At 37.4% G+C, this 19651-nt stretch overlaps 1 protein-coding gene across 2 annotated transcripts in view; it reads left to right on the forward strand.

The window, feature by feature from the left end:
* Positions 1-19651, forward strand: part of MYO3B (myosin IIIB) — a 195323-nt gene that overhangs the window by 101566 nt on the left and 74106 nt on the right. For both annotated transcript variants that reach the window (XM_040069363.1, XM_040069364.1), the window contains exons 23-25: positions 1818-1906; positions 3403-3532; positions 16700-16779. In XM_040069363.1, coding sequence (XP_039925297.1) covers positions 1818-1906; positions 3403-3532; positions 16700-16779 — 299 coding nt within the window. The remainder of the gene's footprint in view (positions 1-1817; positions 1907-3402; positions 3533-16699; positions 16780-19651) is intronic.

A 19651-nucleotide genomic window follows, 5' to 3' on the forward strand; every position in this document is an offset into this window, starting at 1 on the left:
CATATGTATACGTATAACAAGACAAACAACAACCATGGCAGCAGCAGCAAAGCAAACCAGAAACGCAGTGCCCGCCTTCTCTGGGCTGCAGGCGCTTCCCCTTTGGTGCAGTGACAGTCCCAGCCGGCAGGGGGCGCTGCTGGCTCCCGGCCGGGCAGGGCCGGTGCGGTGATTCCCTTGTGCCTGCAGGGGGCGCTGCTGGCTCCCGGCCGGGCAGGGCCGGTGCGGTGATTCCCTTGTGCCTGCAGGGGGCGCTGCTGGCTCCCGGCCGGGCAGGGCCGGTGCGGTGATTCCCTTGCGCCTGCAGGGGGCGCTGCTGGCTCCCGGCCGGGCAGGGCCGGTGCGGTGATTCCCTTGCGCCTGCAGGGGGCGCTGCTGGCTCCCGGCCGGGCAGGGCCGGTGCGGTGATTCCCTTGCGCCTGCAGGGGGCGCTGTGGCAGGAGCGGCCCCCTCACAGGGTAATGGCGGGCGGGCGGGATGGCGAAATGGGCTGCAGCAGGAACTGCGGAGCTGCGGCTGCGATGGCAGAGGTGGGCACGCTCCAGGGTGGACCTCCAACACTCCTCCTTTGTGTGCTAAAGTTTTCTGCCTCCCTCTGGGTTGTATAAATCAGTTAATGCTGAATATTGAACTTGTACTTCCAGAGGTACTTCCCCTGGTCCAGTGCTGATCGGCCTTACTGCTGATCTGTACGTAGCACAGCAGGATCCCTCAAGCAGACAGCAAAGTGGGATATTTTGCCCTGTCCAGGTGTTCCAGACAATCATTAATTCCACCACTCTGTCCCAACCCCCAGAAATTCAACACTTTGTTATTTTTGCTTTAAATACAAGCTCAATTAAGTGGTAATAGGTAGAAAAACCTAACAAAAGTATTAATGGTATTAATTAAAAGTATTCTAACATTAGAAAGCATATTTTGATAATATTTTCCGATGCACACAGCATGACAGAGAATATTATTAGTTGGTTCTGGTCTCAGGTCTCTAGTTGCTTGTTCAGGTAAATTAGTATAATAGCAAGCTTCACAGTATAAACACTAATTCTTATTAACATGGGTTCCTTTGGATCCTGCTTCTTTCCAGGGATGTTTCCCTGGCTCAGCAGGCAGGAATTGCTACCTGGGCCCTCAGTGTTGGACAGACAGCACTAATTTCATTACAAAATATTAATTACAAAGTATTAAAGAGCCTACAAAATATCACAGGGCATAAAAGATATTTTTCTTAGAAATTGGTATTCCTTTTTCTGTCAGCTCTTTAGGGGTAATCACAGGAAACAGAAAGTCTCCTTAGAAGAGGTTTTATAGAGAAGCTTTATTCTGTAGAAGTCCAAAGGTACGTGAGAGACAGTTCCAGACTGAGCGCCTTGACATATCCATAAAACATGATGCACAAAGTTAAATGAATGCAGAAAGGAAGATAAAGAAAATACAAATACTAGGCATTTAAGTGACCATGATATATGCACAGTTTTGAAAGTGTGTATGTATGAGAAATAAACTCACTCCAAACCCTGCATATACATAATTTAATTCATTGCAAAATATGAGAAATCGTAACATCTTCTCACTGGGTCTTCCCATTTTTCCATACACAAAGTCATCCATAAACAGGGATGTTTGAGAGACAGTCTTACTGGGGTCGTTTAAAATGAACTATTCCGTTCAAATGTGACAGCTTGGTATTTCTGAGCAATCTGATAGTATGTGTTTATAGCAGCTCTGACTCCTTGAGCAGCAATTCAGCAAACTGATTAGGATGAAGATTGTAGTTAATCACTCTGTCACTTAAATCAACGTCTTTTCTCAATGTCTAGATAAATTTGAAGATAACTTACGATGCAAATACTTTTGGAGACCAAAAGGAGTGGAACTGTCATTTGGTATTCAGCATTATGCTGGAAAGGTAAGGTCATGTGATTTTTATTTAGTTCAAGTAATATTGGTATGGTCATTACTTGTTTTTATCCAGAGTTTTTGCTTTATTTTTTTTTCCTCATTTTAATAGAAAAAATTATAAAATTTATGCAAACATACACTCTCCAATGATATTTTTATGTGTAGCAGTCCATTTTGGAGCCTATCCTTGGGGCTCTTGCACAGATTGTGCGGACAGTAAACATCTTTTTTTCTGCAAGAAACCTGGCCTCCGAGATGCCTGCACTACAGTCATTTCAAAGGAGTGACTCTCTGGGGACAGGGCAGGCTACGTGCTTGGTAACAGCATGTGAATGCCGCAGTAGTTGTGTGTGAGTGTATATGAAGTATATGCATGAAAAGCAAAGTAAACCAGTATCTGTAACAGAACTTAAAATGCTGTAGAGTGCATCGGAAAGATTGAGGCTTGCTAGTAGACGTGTTTTCTTGTACTTTGTAACATCTGATTTCTTTTGTTCTCAGAGGTTCGCATTCACGTATCATTTTTTGTCCAGTTTTCGCCATAACATGAGCTTTGTTTGCGATCTCAGGCCCAGATATTTGTTCATAGACAAAATCAAAATAGCCATGTTTTATATAGTTACCGATTAAGTCTCATCTCTGGATCATTATAAGATTCCAAAATTTTAAGATAGATTCTAGTAACTTTGGTCAGGCTTTCTGCCTTGTTAAGAATAACTATTAGAATTCGCACAGTTTTAATTAGTTCTTTATACCCACAAGGCCAAATAATAAAAAAAATACTGGCCAGTTTTCTCTTGCCAGAGAACCTTCAATTTCTGTGTAAATTAATGGACTCCTGGGAAATTGGGCTTGATAGGAATATTGCTAGGGATGATAAAACAGCTCTAAAAAAGTATTGCAATTAAACAAAATGAAAAATTAACTGATTCCTATATTAATACAAATATCTAGGCATTAATTTCTAATCAAATCAGTTAAAATAATTGAAATAGAGGAATATTTCATTTTCCTAATATGATTTCAGTGCTATGAGAAGCTGTTTCAATGTACCTACCTTGTGTCCAACCTGTTCCTCCAGCAGGTCTGCTTATAGATCACAGGTTTGATGCAGACAGCCAATAGAAAGTGATCACCTGAGAACCAATTCTTACATCACACGTAAATTATCAGCTTCATCTTTACTGACGTGTCTCTGTTGTATTGCATCATGCATAGAATCATTTGACATGGCTGAGCATAGCACACCAAGATTTAAGCCATTTAACCCAATTTGGTATGCAATGGTATTCTATGAATTATAAATATACTCTTGTATAGCCAATTTACATTCTGAGCACACTGCTATAGTTCACTTTTAAGTCCTTTGCAGATAATTCCTTAGCTTGTCAGGCCAAGCTAGCTGGTGTGTTTGGTCATCCTGACTGTTCATGTTTTAAAGAACATAGTAGGTTTTGGGTAACCCTTTTCATCAAAATTTCTGATTCTGTTTTCCCACACTAGGTATTATATGATGCCTCTGCATTCCTTGAGAAGAACAGAGACACTCTTCCTGCTGACGTAGTGGTGGTGTTGCGAACTTCAGAGAACAAACTTCTTCAGCAGCTGTTCTCTAGCCCATTAACAAAAACAGGTATGTTCTGCACAGCCTTGATAACATTGTAACTTCTTCAGCTACCTGTTCCTCTCAAACTCTGACTTGATTCTGGACAAATTTTTTTCAATTATTTTATTGTATCTCATTTCCACTGTGTTTGTTACACTTCGTTCTCTGATTTCAAGATTTCATTTCCTTTCATGAATCTTGTGCAGCAAGATTTTTCCCTGACTCCAGAGAAGGGGAGATTATCAGATGTGTAGGGCAGGAGCTCATCCTCAGAGGAGGATAAAGAATATGCGAGTTTCTAGTTCCTAGTCCTTTAGTAAGATCAGTAGTCAATTGATAGATTCTTGTGTACCATGTCGTACAGTTCGTAAATCATGTAATGTAGATCAAGGTGGAGGTAATATCCATCTTTTTAGAAGCACTGATGTAATACACAGTTTTTTACAAATTATAAAAGCCATATACCAATAGACTAGAAGTAATTTCGTTGATTTAAAGCTTGTTGACTTTGACTTAAAGTGAAAGTGCCAGATCTGTAGCTAAATAAAACAGCAAGATGAAGTTTGATTACTCCATGGATAGATGCCAGAATGCCAGTACCATATGCAAATGATAGTTCTGCAGTATCCATGCAAACAAGCCAGCAAATGAATACTTCTCTCAATACTTTCTACGCTCTTAAAGCATCTTTTTCATAATGGGTGAGAAAAAAATTAATTCTAAATCTAAATACAATGGCTTGTACTAGATTGCAAAAATATTGTGAAAAATATTGTGACATATGCAGATGAGGGAGATGCATTAGATAGTGCTGTGTAGGCTTATTGTGCATGGGCTGTAGATGCAATTCTGTGCCTATGCAGCAGCTCTCCACCTTGAATTTCTGGACTGTCAGTAACCCAGTCATTGCATCTGGTGATGCATTTAACCTGTCTTGACTTTTCTGTGTAGAAATCTGGAGAAAAAAATTATATTGGAGCCCTTTTTGCACATGTGAAATCGATACCATAATATCTGTTTATATACTACAGAGACTAGGTTCCTGTTACAGGGTAATTTTTCCTGTAATTGAAAGGCTTTCAACTACCCACTTCAGATTTCACTTTTAGAGGTCCCTGAGAAGTGAGGATCCAGTGAGGAATCTACTTCTTTCAGCTATGAAGAGTTTAGAAGGGAATATAGTTTATGATAGAGGATTGGGTTTTGCCCAAGTGGGGATCAAAGGCTCTTTCTGTCTACTACTTCTCTACATTTGAGTCTGTGTTAAATTGATAGAAGAGATTCTGATCAAGCAGAGCAAGAAAGAAAGCTCACACCTGGTCAAACATGCCTCCACACCCTTCTTTACGAGCCATTTTATACCTTGGAGCTATTGTCAGAACAAAAGCACAATTGGGTGCCCCAGTTATCAGTCCAAATTATTGCAAATATACCTTTTATTTTATTGCCATTTTTAAATCAGAATGCAGATGCCTTCATGCAAATTCATCTTTTTCTGGCCTTATAGAGCTATTTTCAGTAGCAGCAGCACTCAACTTGAGTATTTTGCCTAAGATGCATAGAAGATTCAGTAAGAGATACTTCTCATTGCAGTTAATGTACAGTTACATGCTGGTGTATTTTGCCTACTTTTTTAGGTCACTTACATTCCTTCCTTGTTTCCTATTTACATTAATTGAATGCTTTCTCCCTCCATGTGAAGAGCACACAGCAAGTGTTGTCTGTATTTGTCAAGTTGGTACAGGACATCCTGATAAGAGAATGACTGTGCACGTGTATCTGTGTGTGGTGCTACAAGAATAGCTTAAAGCTCTTACGTAATTCTTATTTTTTAAAAGCCTTTCTGATTTTGCTCTTTTTTTTTCCAGCTGTCTAGTATAATTGACATTCACATCCTGTGTTGGGGCCTCTGTGTTCTAAAATCAGATTGTTGCCAGGTTTAGTTTTGGCAGCTTGCAAGATAAATGAAAGGTTTGGCTGAGAACAGAAGGCATTGCTGGCAATGCTGCTTCATCTGCTCACTGAAGAAAGATAATGCTATTCTCTTAACTTTCTACAAAGATGCTCTTGTAAACAAAAGAACAGTGAGTGTCTGTATGTCCCATTGTACTTTGCCCCTGTCTTTTAGCCCTCTTCCCTTCAATCAACATATGCTTCATTCCTAAAGCAAACTAGAAAAAAAAAAAAAATACAGATTAACATTCATAATCTTGGTACAGTTTTCTCCAGCTTTTGGCCGATTACTGACTAATACAAAAGAGTGGTAGTTTACCTGGGAGCCATATTCCATCTTTCCAGGTAACCCTGACTTGAAATGGGCCTCCTGCCAGTATGTGTGGTGTTTTGTTTGAAGATGAGTGACAGCACATACTCACATCTGCTTGCAGCTATCTCTGGAATGTGCAGTGTCGGTGGGTTTGCCAAGCAGCGGTCTCCCTTACGTGTCGGAGCCACTGGGTGGTGCTATCCCAGAGGCGAGAGGGAATGGGAGACTGGAATCGTGGCTCTGACAAGGACTGAAAATGTAGTTCTTTAAATACCAGAAAGAACAAAAAGATGCCTTTCCCACCCTGAGATGATCCTCTGTTTGAAGTATATTTATATAACTGTCATATCTTCCACTGTCAAAAACTGAGCAGCATCAAGAAAATAAATACTAAAAAGCTAAATTCTTTACTAATTTAAGATCATGTAAATCCCTGTAATTTATCAAGTACACTTATACCCTCTTAACAAATGCTTCTATTTCACAGTAGCTGTCTGTGCAGTTTAAAGGGCCAGAAATTAACAGCAGGACATTAAATATACATTTGTAATAGTAATTTATCCTTAATAAAGTGTGCAACTACTCATATGAGACATTGGAACTTAAACATTCTGGAACTAATTTTGTAGTGTATACAGCTTGTTTTGTCATCTTTCAGTGGAAATTTAGTCACATTCGGCGTGTTTTGAAATTGCACTTTCAAGGACCTTTAACTTCAAAAGTGAATGAATGTATTCTGATTTAACCTAACACATCCCCCAATTGCTTCCATATCTGTCACTTTTTTTCTATAGACAGCTTCTTGCGCTGCCACTACTGTAGTTGAATATGCATGTTCCCATTTAGATAGAATATGTTCCTGATTGTCTCTGGATTTAGTGTATCACTGTTGCTGCTAAAGCATCAGAGAGACAAGGAACCAGAAAACATAGCCCTCTTGTAATAGAGGATTTTGGTTGGAAAAATTAAGGACAGCCTTGGTACACTCACCACTGAGGAGTCAGACCATTTTACTCACTGTCCTGATGTTCGAGAATTTTTGCAACATCAGCTATAAGGGGTGATACCGTTGGATTGCTTGGGCAAAGCACTCCTGGGGGTTTTTGAAGGCCGCAAGGGTATCTTCTTAGAAAAGCTGTATCACAAGATCTTCTACTCTTGAAAGACAAACGCTGCAGACTTTTGTCCCTGCCATGACCCACAGACCTTTAAAACTTCCATCAGAGTTGCTCTGCTCTGCTCTGCCTTAGGTCCTTACTTGAGATAGGGAAGAAAATTGTCTTCTACAGGGAGGGAAAGGGAAATCCTCCAGTCTTCCCACCAGAGGAGTAGGGATGCTGTGAAATATCCTAGTCCTTGCTCTGAGGATCAGTAGTGGTTTTGCTTGGCTACAGAGAGGAAATGCAAAGCTGAATACCACTATAGCAACATCATGTCCAATAATTTTAGTAGCATTGGGGGTTGCTGATGCATAAGGGTAATGGAGTATCAATATATCATTGCTAATAAACACTCCTTGTTTGTGGTGCCTATATATTTAAGCATAATCTGTCAAAGAGGATTGGGTTGAACATTTTCACAGCTGGGGTGTAGGGTTTGTTTAGTCATGTTTTAACAAGGTAATTTTTTTGTCCAAAGTAGAATTTTTTTTCCAGATACAAGTTATTTATAATTCACCTGTCTAAAGGTCATTTCCCCTCCTCAGTATTGATTTTTAGTCTGTGTTCTTTCTGCCTTTGAGTCTCTAACCTTGCTTACAAACCTCAGATGAAAAGTAATTATAAATAGTGTATGTTTGTTTACCACACCAAAACAAATAACAAATGGACCACGTCCCAAGAGAGAATGTGAAAAAAATGTTTTAGGCTAGCTTTATGCACATTTAAGAACAAAAGAACTATGGCGTTCTGCAAAATCACTTTAGAGAACTGCTTTTCTCCACTTCTTGGTGACAAGAATACTATCTCCAGTATTAGCTTGTGTGTGACTGTGATAGCATGTGATTCCTCGCGACGAGTCCGAAAGCGAAAGAGAGATTTTCTTGCATTCCAGTCCCATGAGCAGGCACTGCTGGGCATACACGGAGTGGAATCTTGGCAAATCCAAATCATAGGTGCTTTGTCAGTGCTTTCAGTAGAACTGTGGTTTGAGCTGTCATGTTTGCCACTGTGCATTCCTATTGAGCACAGGCCCTTCCTCTCGCAATCGGTAGTGGTAGGTCTCAGTTTGGTGTGTGTCATTCACTGAAATATGGCATGTTTCCATTTGGATTTAGTGTATTTTTTTCCTCTTAATTCCATATATCACAATAGAACCAAAAGCTCAAATACATTTTAATTTTACTAATTTACTCCACAGTATTTTTTTTTTTTTTAATTGGTACTTTTGTGATAGTATTTTCACCTTTAAGAGATCAGGCACTCCGAAGTCAAATAAATTGGAAACAAAGTCATTGTAATTACAGTATCTCTACTTAAAAATTAATCAGAATTTTTATTTTATTAGAATTTTGATAAAGTTAATGGAAGTTGTGTATTTCACTCAGGACACGGAGGCTTTCACACTTCTAATTGGTCTGTATGTTAAAACCACAAAAATAGTTTTTGCTCTGCTGCCAGTGAGTTGTATGCAAAGAGAGGCTTTAAGCCACAGCTGTGCAGCATAACAGTCCTGAACTTTACTGGGTTGCAGATGTGGGACATCAGTAAACTCAATTAATTGTAGCTTAACTGAATTTGGGAGGTAGAGTGATGGATTACTTTTTTGAGCTCCACACTTGAGCGTTTTGCAGTTCAGGGTTTATTTTTCTTCATGTCCTAAGGTTTTGCATCATAGGACAAATGCAGTACAGATACTCATAATACTTGCTAGCAATAGGATCCAAGAAATGCTCTAAAACAGTCCTAAAAATGGAACTCATCTAGAAACAGGACCATCCATCAGATCAAAGTTAAGGTCTCAGTCCTGCTAAAGCATTATATAAAGCATAACAATTATTTACTGTTGAGAATAACTCTCTATAAATAGTGTCAGTGAATCTCTGGAACTGCACATGGCAATAAGCACAACAGCTGAGAATTGTCAAGTTAGATTTACTACAGTTATGTTTGGTAAAGGGTGTTGCCCAAACAGAATTACGCTGTTCTTTAATCTGACACTTCACGGATTATATTGTAATGAAAATGAGCAAGAGAGCATAGATTTTTCTTTGTCTCCAAGTGCTTGCAAATTGAACTCTAATAAAAGTAAAAGTGGACAAGTTTAAGAATAGTTCTTAATTAATTTACTGTTTTGATTTATAATAGATCAATCTCTCTAGAGCAAATCTTGGGAATAGTTTTTTCTTTACCTTTTTCTCAGAAGAGAGGAGATACCTTTCCCAATTTTCATGTTTCTGGCCTAACTTCTCAATCCTTTAATGAACATGACTTCCCAGTAGTGAGTAGTAATTAATCTTAACACTGCATTTTTTACTAATTAAATTCAATGTCTATTGCTATTGAGAAAACAAAAGATGTTACTGTTTTTAATATTAACTAGTAGACTGTGGGATTTCACTGTGCACCATATACAGAATTTAAATAGAGAAATATTCAGAGAACATTATGCCATTGTTTTAATGATTAGTTTACTTGACAGTTTCAATAGGCACTATGTGCTGTAAGGTCAAATTGTGTCAAAGATGCTCAGTGAGTCATTGGAAGCATTCAGTAGCTCTGAGGATCAAATCCTAGAAGAGCATTGTTTTAAAATTTGGTAGCAAGTTTTGAGAGCAGGTAACTTTGTTGAATATTCAGATAATCTTACTCATATGAATATCCATAATGTTTTTCGGTGTGTCCTTAACAAAGAATGTGCTTATATTTCCCACTCCTTCAAAACAATTGCATTAAGGGATTAATATATCTAAAGGATGAATGTAGTGGGTGGAAAATAAGTCTCTGAGTCTGTGCTAGATTTTGTATATTCATTTCAGAGTATTTTGTGCAGTCTTACTATGATTTTGTACTTTTATCATTTTTCTTTGCTTCTTCACCTTACAACAAGCTGTAAAGGCCAGAACTTTACTGAACCAGCATTATCTATTATTATTTGACTTTGTCTTCCTTATTCCAATCTGACTTGTCTTGATGCAGGAGTAGTTAATTGAGCTGTCTGGATAGCAGGTCAGAGTGTGTGACAAAGAAAATGTGTTTGTGGGTATTTGTATGGATGGGTATTTATTTCATTAAGAGCACAGATACAAATATAATTAATGTTTAACTTTACCACAAAAGTAACTGATTTTGTGCCAACTGTGACATTATACAGAAGTGCTGACATCCAGGGGAGCAATGGTTCCGTTGAGAAGCCTTTGAGACTTGATTAAATTAGTTGTAAACACCAATAATGCCTAGATTTCAAAAATGGGAAGATCTGGGAATTTTATTAAGTTCTATAACCTTGTTTCATCTCAAATTAATGCTTTTAAAGGACAATTCTTGCCTTGAAGTTTCAAAACCTGGTTTTGACAAGAGAAAGTATATCAACTACATAAAACAATGAGGGAGACTAGAGCTGAATCAGAATGTAGCATAACTGTATTTCCAACCTGTGTATGGTTTTAGAACTATTCTTCCACATACCTCTAGAAGAAGAAATAAACTTGTCCAGCCTGAGTAGATGTAAGTAGAACAAGGTTATTTTGACCAATGTCTAAAATCAGTGAAGAATTCCTCAACAATGAAGTTTCACAGAAAATTCAGCTCTGTAGTTTTCTTCTAATCCCAGTTACAGATGCAGTACAGGTAGCAGGGCAGTCTGCTGGGGCAGCAGAAAACCTCGTGTTGATGGTGAGATACTGTCCTGACAGCATCAGTGTTTTGTCATGTCTGCTGTTCCCCAGAGGATTCTAGGTTTGTTGTGCTGAGCTGATTACGTACAAGAGCATCAAACTGTACACTACAAGAGATATGTAAGGAAATTGCTAAGGCCCGTATCTGAAAGAAATGGCCCATGTCTTCTGACAACATAGAAATCATAAAAAGCCGAGCCAATTTGTTCTGTAATGCAGCAGCTGGAAGGCTGACTGGATCAGGCTGTGATCAGCCTCTCTTCAGCCAGCCGGTTGGTCAGGTCTCCAGCTGACTAAAGAAAACAGTGAACATCAAGCAGCAGAAAATTGCAGTATTATTTATACAAGGACACTACCTTTTCCAAATTTTAAATTATTTTATTTTTGTCTAGATGCAGCTTCAGATAGTTAGCATTCACTGTACTTAGTGAGCCACTCCTATCATTAATAATATGTTTGGACGGAGATGTCCAACCTATGGCCTCCTGGCTGTGGCCAGATAGCAATCTACTACTCCCTGCTCTGCCACTCTGTTTTCCAGATCCATCCCTTTTCCTGTGATCATCCCTTGGCCTGTGCCCAGGAACCTCTTTATCATGTTGTCAGGCTATACCCTATGTGTTTTGCCTACTGTCTGTAAGTTTGGTCATGTCGCAGGACTATGAGGATCTCATAAGTTTGCTTGTATGTCCTCTGACCTCATACTGTGCCCATGATACTTCAGGAAAGGTGTGTGTTTCAGTGAACATACTCCCAGTCAAGTAGATGAATATACATTTGGTTCAATTTAGCCTGAAAATTTGGCATGTTACTTAAAGCAGCAGTTAGTACTCGAGGTTGTGTTAGAAAAATTCCTTGGGCACTACCATTAACTAATTTAATTAGTACCATAATTTGTTCTTCTTCAGTAGGTAAGGATAAAAGTTAAGGTCTTTCTTACTGACATCATGCATTCTCAGGTCTATAGTATGTATAGATACTATGTACGTAGATGTGTACTGAGTACAGTGGGCAGTTTGACCTTCATTTCGTCTCAGCTGCTGTCAGTGTCTCTGTTCCACTCGATTCTACAAGAAGCCTGCCTAACCTACTGTGTTAAAACAATACTTAAACATGACAGCAATGATGCTTACAAGCCAAGTTTTATTTCTTGCTGTAGACATGATGCTGTGTGTTTGCCAGTGTGTGCCTTCCTAATGTGGGAAGTGACCACTGAAGTGTCTGTGATGTATGCAATAGAAAGCATAACAGCACTGAGCTTATACTCAGGTTCTCCAATCCCAGTCCAGCAATGCAAAGCTTTTAAGTATCTGTAAATATGATTGGTGTCTGCTTCATGCTAAAAAGAATAAAGAAATCTTTAATCTAATTGAGAATCAGTATCAGAATTCCTCAGAAAAATGGCATGGATTTTTCATTTCAAATAATCTGGGCCAGAAACATGCATATTTTTGCTCCTGAAGCAAATATTTGTAATTAGATTATTCCCAGGTGGGTTTCACCATTACTAGGCTTTTATGCTGATTAGATTCTATTTGGTAATACGTATATGATTTTGGAAATACCATTTCTTGGTTTTATTTTGAATAGAAAGTAAAGTAATTGTCTTTTCAGAAGAAGCAGTAGTTGAGGTCTGTCCGTATTGATAGTTGTACTCTACAGACAGTATCTTTATAAATACATTCTTGTGTAAAATGTATAATATATGAGAAAATTGGATTGTTCGATTTTTTTATTGCACAAGATCAGCTTAAATGACTTCAATAACTCTAAATGACTCAAAGGAACAGAGTTTTGACAGTCAGTGACCAGATTCAAATTAGTGCAGAATAAAAAAAGTACATGTATTCATTTGTAGTTGAGCTAAAAGCTTAGTCTTACAGTAGCAGAAGATGAAAATGCATTATGGAGATAAGCAGTCGCCTTCCTTTGGCCAGATAAAATGTACTGAAAGGAAAGACAGAGGAGAATCTGTGTGTCAGAAACAGTCTGGCCCTGTACCTCTTCTGGAGTGAGTGCTTAGCTGTGATTAGAAGTAATGTCAATGAAATACAAATGCATTGTAGCATTTCTGACCATATTATACTGTATCTACATGGTGTTTGAACCAGAAGCATAAAAGAAATAAATAAAATATATGAGGATAAGGAAAGAGCTTGTACTTGCCCTCTATATAATAGTAATATCCCTGGTATGACATGTGCAGTAAGGTGACATTGTCATTAGGTTTTTTCTCAGTAAGTCATTTGCACTTCATAAACTGAATGTTGTATCAAAGCTTAACATATTTCTTACCTGGCATGCTCTTACTTTGGAAGGAATGATCTATTGCAGGCATAACCAAAATAAGGTTATAAATATTATAAATACAGTGCTGATATTGTTAATATTTTCTTGGTACTACCTACTGAATCCATCACCTAAGAGTAAATGAAGCACAAACCGTAGGTAACATCAGAACATCCAGCTAGAGTGTGTACTTTTCCTAATTATTACATAAAGTCAGCAGCTGGACAAATCATTAATTCAGCCAGCTCACACAGTGAGTAACTACCAGGGATGCAAATGAGAAGCCAGGAATGCTGACTCGTCCTTGTTGAGATCTGGAGGCCACTTCTGAAGTCCAGCTTGAAAAAAAACACCCCGCATTTCTTTTTTGTGTGTGATGTAAATACTTTCAAAACTTCTCCTGATTGGCTGGAGAGATGCAGTTCTTTGATAATATGGTCTTTCTCACCTAGCTGAAATGAGGCATCAGTGAAAAACATTTTTGCAGAGATGTGAGATCTTATAAACAGCTTCAAGACAAAGGGAGTTTTGCTGAGCGTTGACACTGAGCTTAGCCAGTGAGTGCATAGATTTTGTGCTACTTTTTTTTTTTCCCTTGAAAATTCCAAGACCGTTTCACAAACTTTAATGTCTAAAACTTCTCGAAGCTTTAAAGAGAATGCTTTAACTTAATTCTTAACTTTATCAAACAGAGGAAAAAGGAGAAACATTACTTCTGACTGCTCCACTGACACAATGAATCCCAGAGACATTAGTCTCTGATCCAGGCACATAGGTAGGGGCCTTAATTTTTCAGATGAGCAGTCCCATTGAACTGAAGTGCATGTGAGTAAAATTAAACATGTACATGTTTAAAAGGTTAATCCTAATCATTAACTTCTTTCCCCTCCCTCAAATAAAACCCCCCAAAACGAAATCCCAGAAACCTAAGACAATTTGGAGAGGGTTTTATATGACTTAGTTGGTCCATTTTATGGACTTGGATTTAATATAGGTAGCATTTGGTCTACAACGGTGTCATTTGTATTTCATCTAAAGTTTTGACCATATAATTGGTGTGAAGCTAGACTTCTGAAAAGCACAGTGCAATCTTTCAACCTTTAACTAGTTTAACCTTTCAAGGAACCCATGGCAGTTCTAGCTGCCTATGTTATTATCTGTAAACATTTGTTCTTCAAATATTTAATCTTTTCACAAAGTGGATTAACATTTAATTATTTTTGATGTGTTAAAGTATAAATTACCTTGTAAATGAAAATCAAACGCAGGGATAGGTACCAAATTTTACTGACTGTAAACACCTTGCAAGCCCTGGGTGAAACGTTTCTTATTATGCAGACTGATCTTCAAACCACATTTATTCTGTTTATTAGTTTTAATGGCTTAGTCATGTTAAAGATTGGTAGTTATTTTTCCTCAGCATGAGCTACATGAGATGAGTAAGTCAGAAACTTTTATTGGAGTATCATTTTGTGTTTCAGCTGAAAAAGAAAATCCTAGTAATATTTTTTTTCCATGGATTCAATCTAATGCTGCAAGTGATTACATAGGAATTCACTTGACCCATGAAATAAGCACTGGTAAGAATCCATTCCTAGAAGGAAGGAAGGAAGTACTGACCAAAGGCATGATAGGTAAAGCATTTTATTTTAAGTGGGCACTGAGCACTTTGGGGTTTTTTGCACTGGTGAAGTCATTAAAGACTTGTGATTAATTAAAAGGTTTTTTTATTTGCTTGGCTTACCAGATCAGAATAGTTTGGGTTTAGTTTTGCATGAGAAACTAAGGGAGACCTCAGGGGTATTGATTATGAACCCTAGAAACCTAATGCCAGCAGTGAGTGTGGTGAATCTTAAGCAGATATAGAACCATTTTAAATTTTATTTCATTATTAGAGTTTTTTTAGTTGTTACAAAATGCAACAAAAATTTTTAGTCCTTTGAAACAGTCTGATTCAACTTCCTTTCTCCCAACTCCCCTCTTTTATCAAGTGTTGTCACTTCTTCGGTGCGAGGCTTTCAAGCTTTAGATTTGCTAATCTGAAACCTAGCCAAAAACAACCTTTCCAGGCTATTTTAGCCAAAAAAGGCCCAGAGAGTAATTTCTAACATACAAAAATAGCATAATTGCAACTGGGATAAAAAGTATTTCACCGTCTACTTGTTCATGAAAATCCTCATTTTAACTTTGGGGCGATACATATATTTACAGTATGTACAATGCACATGTGCATAGATATTCAAGATTTCCCAAACGGTTGTGATTTCCTTAAGAGAAACAGTGTAATAGCCTAAAGCAGTTTCCAAAATAGTGGACATACTTTGTGTTCTGGACCATGGTTTAAACTGTCAGTTAACATATGATGTTAGATCTGGAAATGACATGCCAATTTTGCAGTATTGTGTCAATACCAGTGCCAGCAGCTTAAAATATAAATACTTTAAATGAGTTCAGAATGTTCAAATGAAGAGTGCTGTGTTTAAATGCTGGCCCCCAGATTATTTTCAGGGTTTTGGTATTTTTCTTGTCCAAGGGAAAGTAAAAGCACAAGTTCCTTTCAGTGTTACAGTGGACACTGGATTTGCTCTGCTCTCTTAGGGAATTATTACCAGCATTTGGGTTTCTTTACCTGCGATTTGGTGGGTTTGGTTTTCGTTTTTCCTATCGTGACTCCTTACTAGTTATGTAATACACAGTTTAGCAAAACTCTGAAGACTGTTTAGAGTTCCTGCCTTTCTGTAAAGCTAACAGCTAAACAGGAGTTGATGCAAACAAGTCATTTAGCATCTGAAAGAAGTGTTAACACTTTATTTACATTTAAATTAAAATAGACACTTATTTATGTGTTCTGGTTCTGAAAGGTGTGTGGTACATCTGCAGAGGCCTATTGTTTATTCATGCTGTAAATCCTTTGAAATGTGTTAAAATGCTTCCCACTCATTATAAAAATCCTGCCACCCATGGATTAGGGCTTTGATGTCACCAATCCTGCTTCAAAGGGTTCTTTCAATGCTATTAATCACAGTTTAGCCTCTGAAGATATAGCCAGAGAAAACATTTGGACATCTTGTGCTAGACTTGCTAAAACTTTGAAATATACAGAGTGTCTTGCATATGCAAGTCCGATATCACTTCCTCTCTCTTCAGCTTTATTTTGAAAAGCTATTTTGTGATTACTTTGGCTTTGTACAAGTACAGAAGAAAAAGTTTAGGACATGTCATAACTTATATTTTAAAAAAGACACTAGTCTTTCTCTTGACCCCACAATATATTTTTGCCTGGGAAATGGAGTCAGTCTTTAAAACCCCTGAGATACCGTAAGATTGAGAATTATATGTCAAAAGGTTAAAAAACAGTGCCGTCTTATCATTTTCTCCTCTCTCTCGTTAGTTTGTGAGTTTAAGATGCTGTCTTGACACTTGAGGATCCATGTGATTTCATAGAAACAAGATTGAGTCTGTAGTCTTTTTGCTCTTAGAAATCTCTCAATGAGTCACAGAGAAATTGATTACTAGCGATTGAGCTGTACGCCTTTGTGCTGTCATTGTTTCCATCAGCTCAGTAGCTAAGGTCAGTGACATACCACCTTATCACTGACTTTTTCATCCCCTCTAAATCAACACTGCACTCCGTCATGCCTGTGATGAATGCTCTGCAGGGACAATTGGTAATGAGAGGGGTGTGGAAGAAGTGTGGTGTTGTAGTTTAGCACTGTTGTACAAACTAATTTTACATAGTACAAATTTTTCTCTTCTAAGCTTCTTGAATAGTTTTTGCAGTATGAATGTCTTTCTTTTTGAACAGGTAATTTGGCACAAGCAAGAGCCCGAGTGACAGCAGCATCTCGGTCTTTGCCTCCGCAGCTCAGTGCTGGGCGTATCAAGGTTAGTAGTGTTCCCTTTGAGCACAGACACTTGTTTATAAAATACTACAGGGAGACTATGTACACAACACTTGGCTGATGTGGGTATAGTGTGAGGTTCTTACCAACTTGTCTTGGAGCGTGGTTTCCAATTTTAGTGATGAACCTCTTGTAGAATTCAGTGAAGAATCAATTTACTACTGATTAATCTTTAAGCCTTTGGAGTAAAATCTGTTACATCGATATCAATAGTCCTCTTTATTTCAAAGGGGACCAGGTTTTCTTCTGACAATTTTGACATAGAAAGAGGTCTTATTATGTAAAATTTGAATAGTATATTTTGTAGTATGAAATGCAAAATAATTTTTTAAAAATCTATTTATTTTTTATTCATCTTGGAAGTGAAAAACCAGGAAATGTTTGTGACCAGTAGATAACTGGAAAAGAATGACTCAGCAAAACCACTATTCTGTAAAAAGAACTATAGAATTTAAATGCTGCTGAATTTTGCTATGAAAGTATGTAGCATAGCTGCAAAACGATGGGATAATTTTATGGCAATTTAGTAAGATTGCAACTGAGTACACTTAATTTGTGGGGAAACGTGTTGTCCCTTGAAGGTGATAGTAAGTACACCTTATCCCTGCTTCCTCAGTGGTACGAGTTAGAGTTTGAGTTAGTGTAGTTAAGGTTTGGGTTTTTTTCAAAGCAAACAGTAATAAATTTTTAAAACAAGTGTGATAACAGCAACTGTTCAAAAGTTTACAAAATTTTATGTTTTGGGGGTTCTATTTCATCTTGTTATCTTCTGGTATTTGGAGCTCATGCTCAAACATCAGTGTGGTGATTTATGTCATCCAGATGTCTATATCCTTCACTGTACCTGCAAATACAGATGTGGATTTCAGACTATTATTTCCTGTCTGGTGTAAATACTTTCCGTACTGAAGGGTGGCCTTTCCAATTTTCATGTGTTACATACACATTCTCTTCCACATCCAACCATATTCAGCACAAGCTTTCTAAGCATGCATTTTATTAATACAGCAGGATTGTAATAGAGCTGTTCACTTCTAGAGCTTTACTAAGTACAATCAGTTCATAAGTACTGCTTCAAACTTTTTAAAAGAAGCTAAAAGACCAGCAGAAGTGCAACACTATGCAGAAAAATTTAATTTAAGTACTTCTTAGATAAAAAAAACTATTTCTTAGAATTTTGCAAAGCACCTAATTAAAACAATTTCAGGAAACATTTTAAATTATTATTTTAAAACTTGTTTTAAAAAATCCAAATGTAATAATTTTGTTTGGAAAATTGGAAAATTTTTATCACTATTTAATTTAAGAGGGTTTTTTGCTTAACATATTTTTTGGTTCTGCAGTATTTCATACCATGCCAGCGGCAGGTCTGGTCAATATGTGGAAAGTTATAATTTCAAGTGACTTCATAAGGTGACATGATGTCATAAATCGTTCCTTTAATATTTTTAAAAATTATTAGAAGGAATCTTTTTAGTGATGAAACAGTTTGGCTTTTACAGGTCAGGCTGTTTTCCATTACAGTTGTAATCATATAGATTCATATTGTAGGTCACTATAGCTGTCATGTAAAAATGTGACTTAATAGTTGAAATATCTTCATTTTTGTTTAAGAAGCGTAGCCAGTGACTCAAAATACAAGGTATCATGACATTCTTATATCATGACATTCTTTTTATGTTCTGTCAGTTTCTAGAAAGCCAGTTGTGAGAAAGCCTGTTGTCTGTTGTACATGAGGTTGTTGCCCTACCATAAAAATGTGTGTCTTCATAGGCAAGCAATGTTGTACATTAATGAGAGACAAAACTTGTCAGAAAGATTTGGAAATTGATTCTCGTTCTTAACATATTGCCCAGATCTGAATTTACAACTTCTTTCATGGGAAAAGAAATCTAACAATACTGCTTTTACCCTAATTTTCTAAGTAAAATTGTTTTACCTCTCCTCTGTGTTTCTGACCATCTGTCTTTACGTGCTTTCTTTCCCTTTGCTGCCTCAAAAAAACCCAAAACAAAACAGAGCTCTTTTGAACCCAGCAGCCTGTTGTAAACCATATTGATAGAGTGGCTGTCCCAAGGTGGTAAAATTCTACAGTTTTGGTGAAAATAAGCAGCTGTGAAAAGGAGATAATACTGCCCTTTATTGAACAGCAGATAAATGAGATATGAATATGAGAGGTTGTGGGTGGCAGTCTCCAGAAACAGTATCACTGAATCTCTGTTCTTCTAGACAGAAGAATCCTATTTAGAACCTCAGATTCATTGGAATTTGGGCTCAGATCAGGCCTCAAACTATTTGCTTTTGTTCTTTATTTGATCTTATTTATAATTAAATTGTGTGTCTTTTAACATTAAATGTTACCAGTTATTCTGAACATACTGTCCGTACTCACTGTTACGGCTTTTGTCTTCTATCTGACATTTACTAGAGATTTAGATAACAATCCTCAGAAACTAGCTGTCTTGCCAAGATAATCTTGAAACATTCCCATATCCTTTCCCATACACATGCCCGCTGTTTTGATTAGGTCATTGATATTTACATTGTCACATAACCTCTTGAGATGTTTGATGTTACCTGTGCTGATAAGGCAGTTTTCCTGGAATATATTACAGAGGGTTCTGTTAACAAATGGCCTCTCTCATTTTTCATTCTTTTTTTTATTCTTTTTTTACTCTTTTTTTATTCTTTTTTTTATTCTTCTTCTCCTATATTAGTTTGAGATGTGTACCAATGCATGTGTGCCACTCTGGGCCAGAAGATGACAATCAGAGATTACAAAAGCATATTGAAATTTTTGTGGTCACCTTATTGAACTCTGTCTTCATTTGTGCCATCTGTGTTCTGAATCTTGA

Source organism: Hirundo rustica, chromosome 7, assembly GCF_015227805.2.
Source record: "Hirundo rustica isolate bHirRus1 chromosome 7, bHirRus1.pri.v3, whole genome shotgun sequence".
In the NCBI taxonomy this organism is placed as follows: Eukaryota; Metazoa; Chordata; class Aves; order Passeriformes; family Hirundinidae; genus Hirundo; species Hirundo rustica.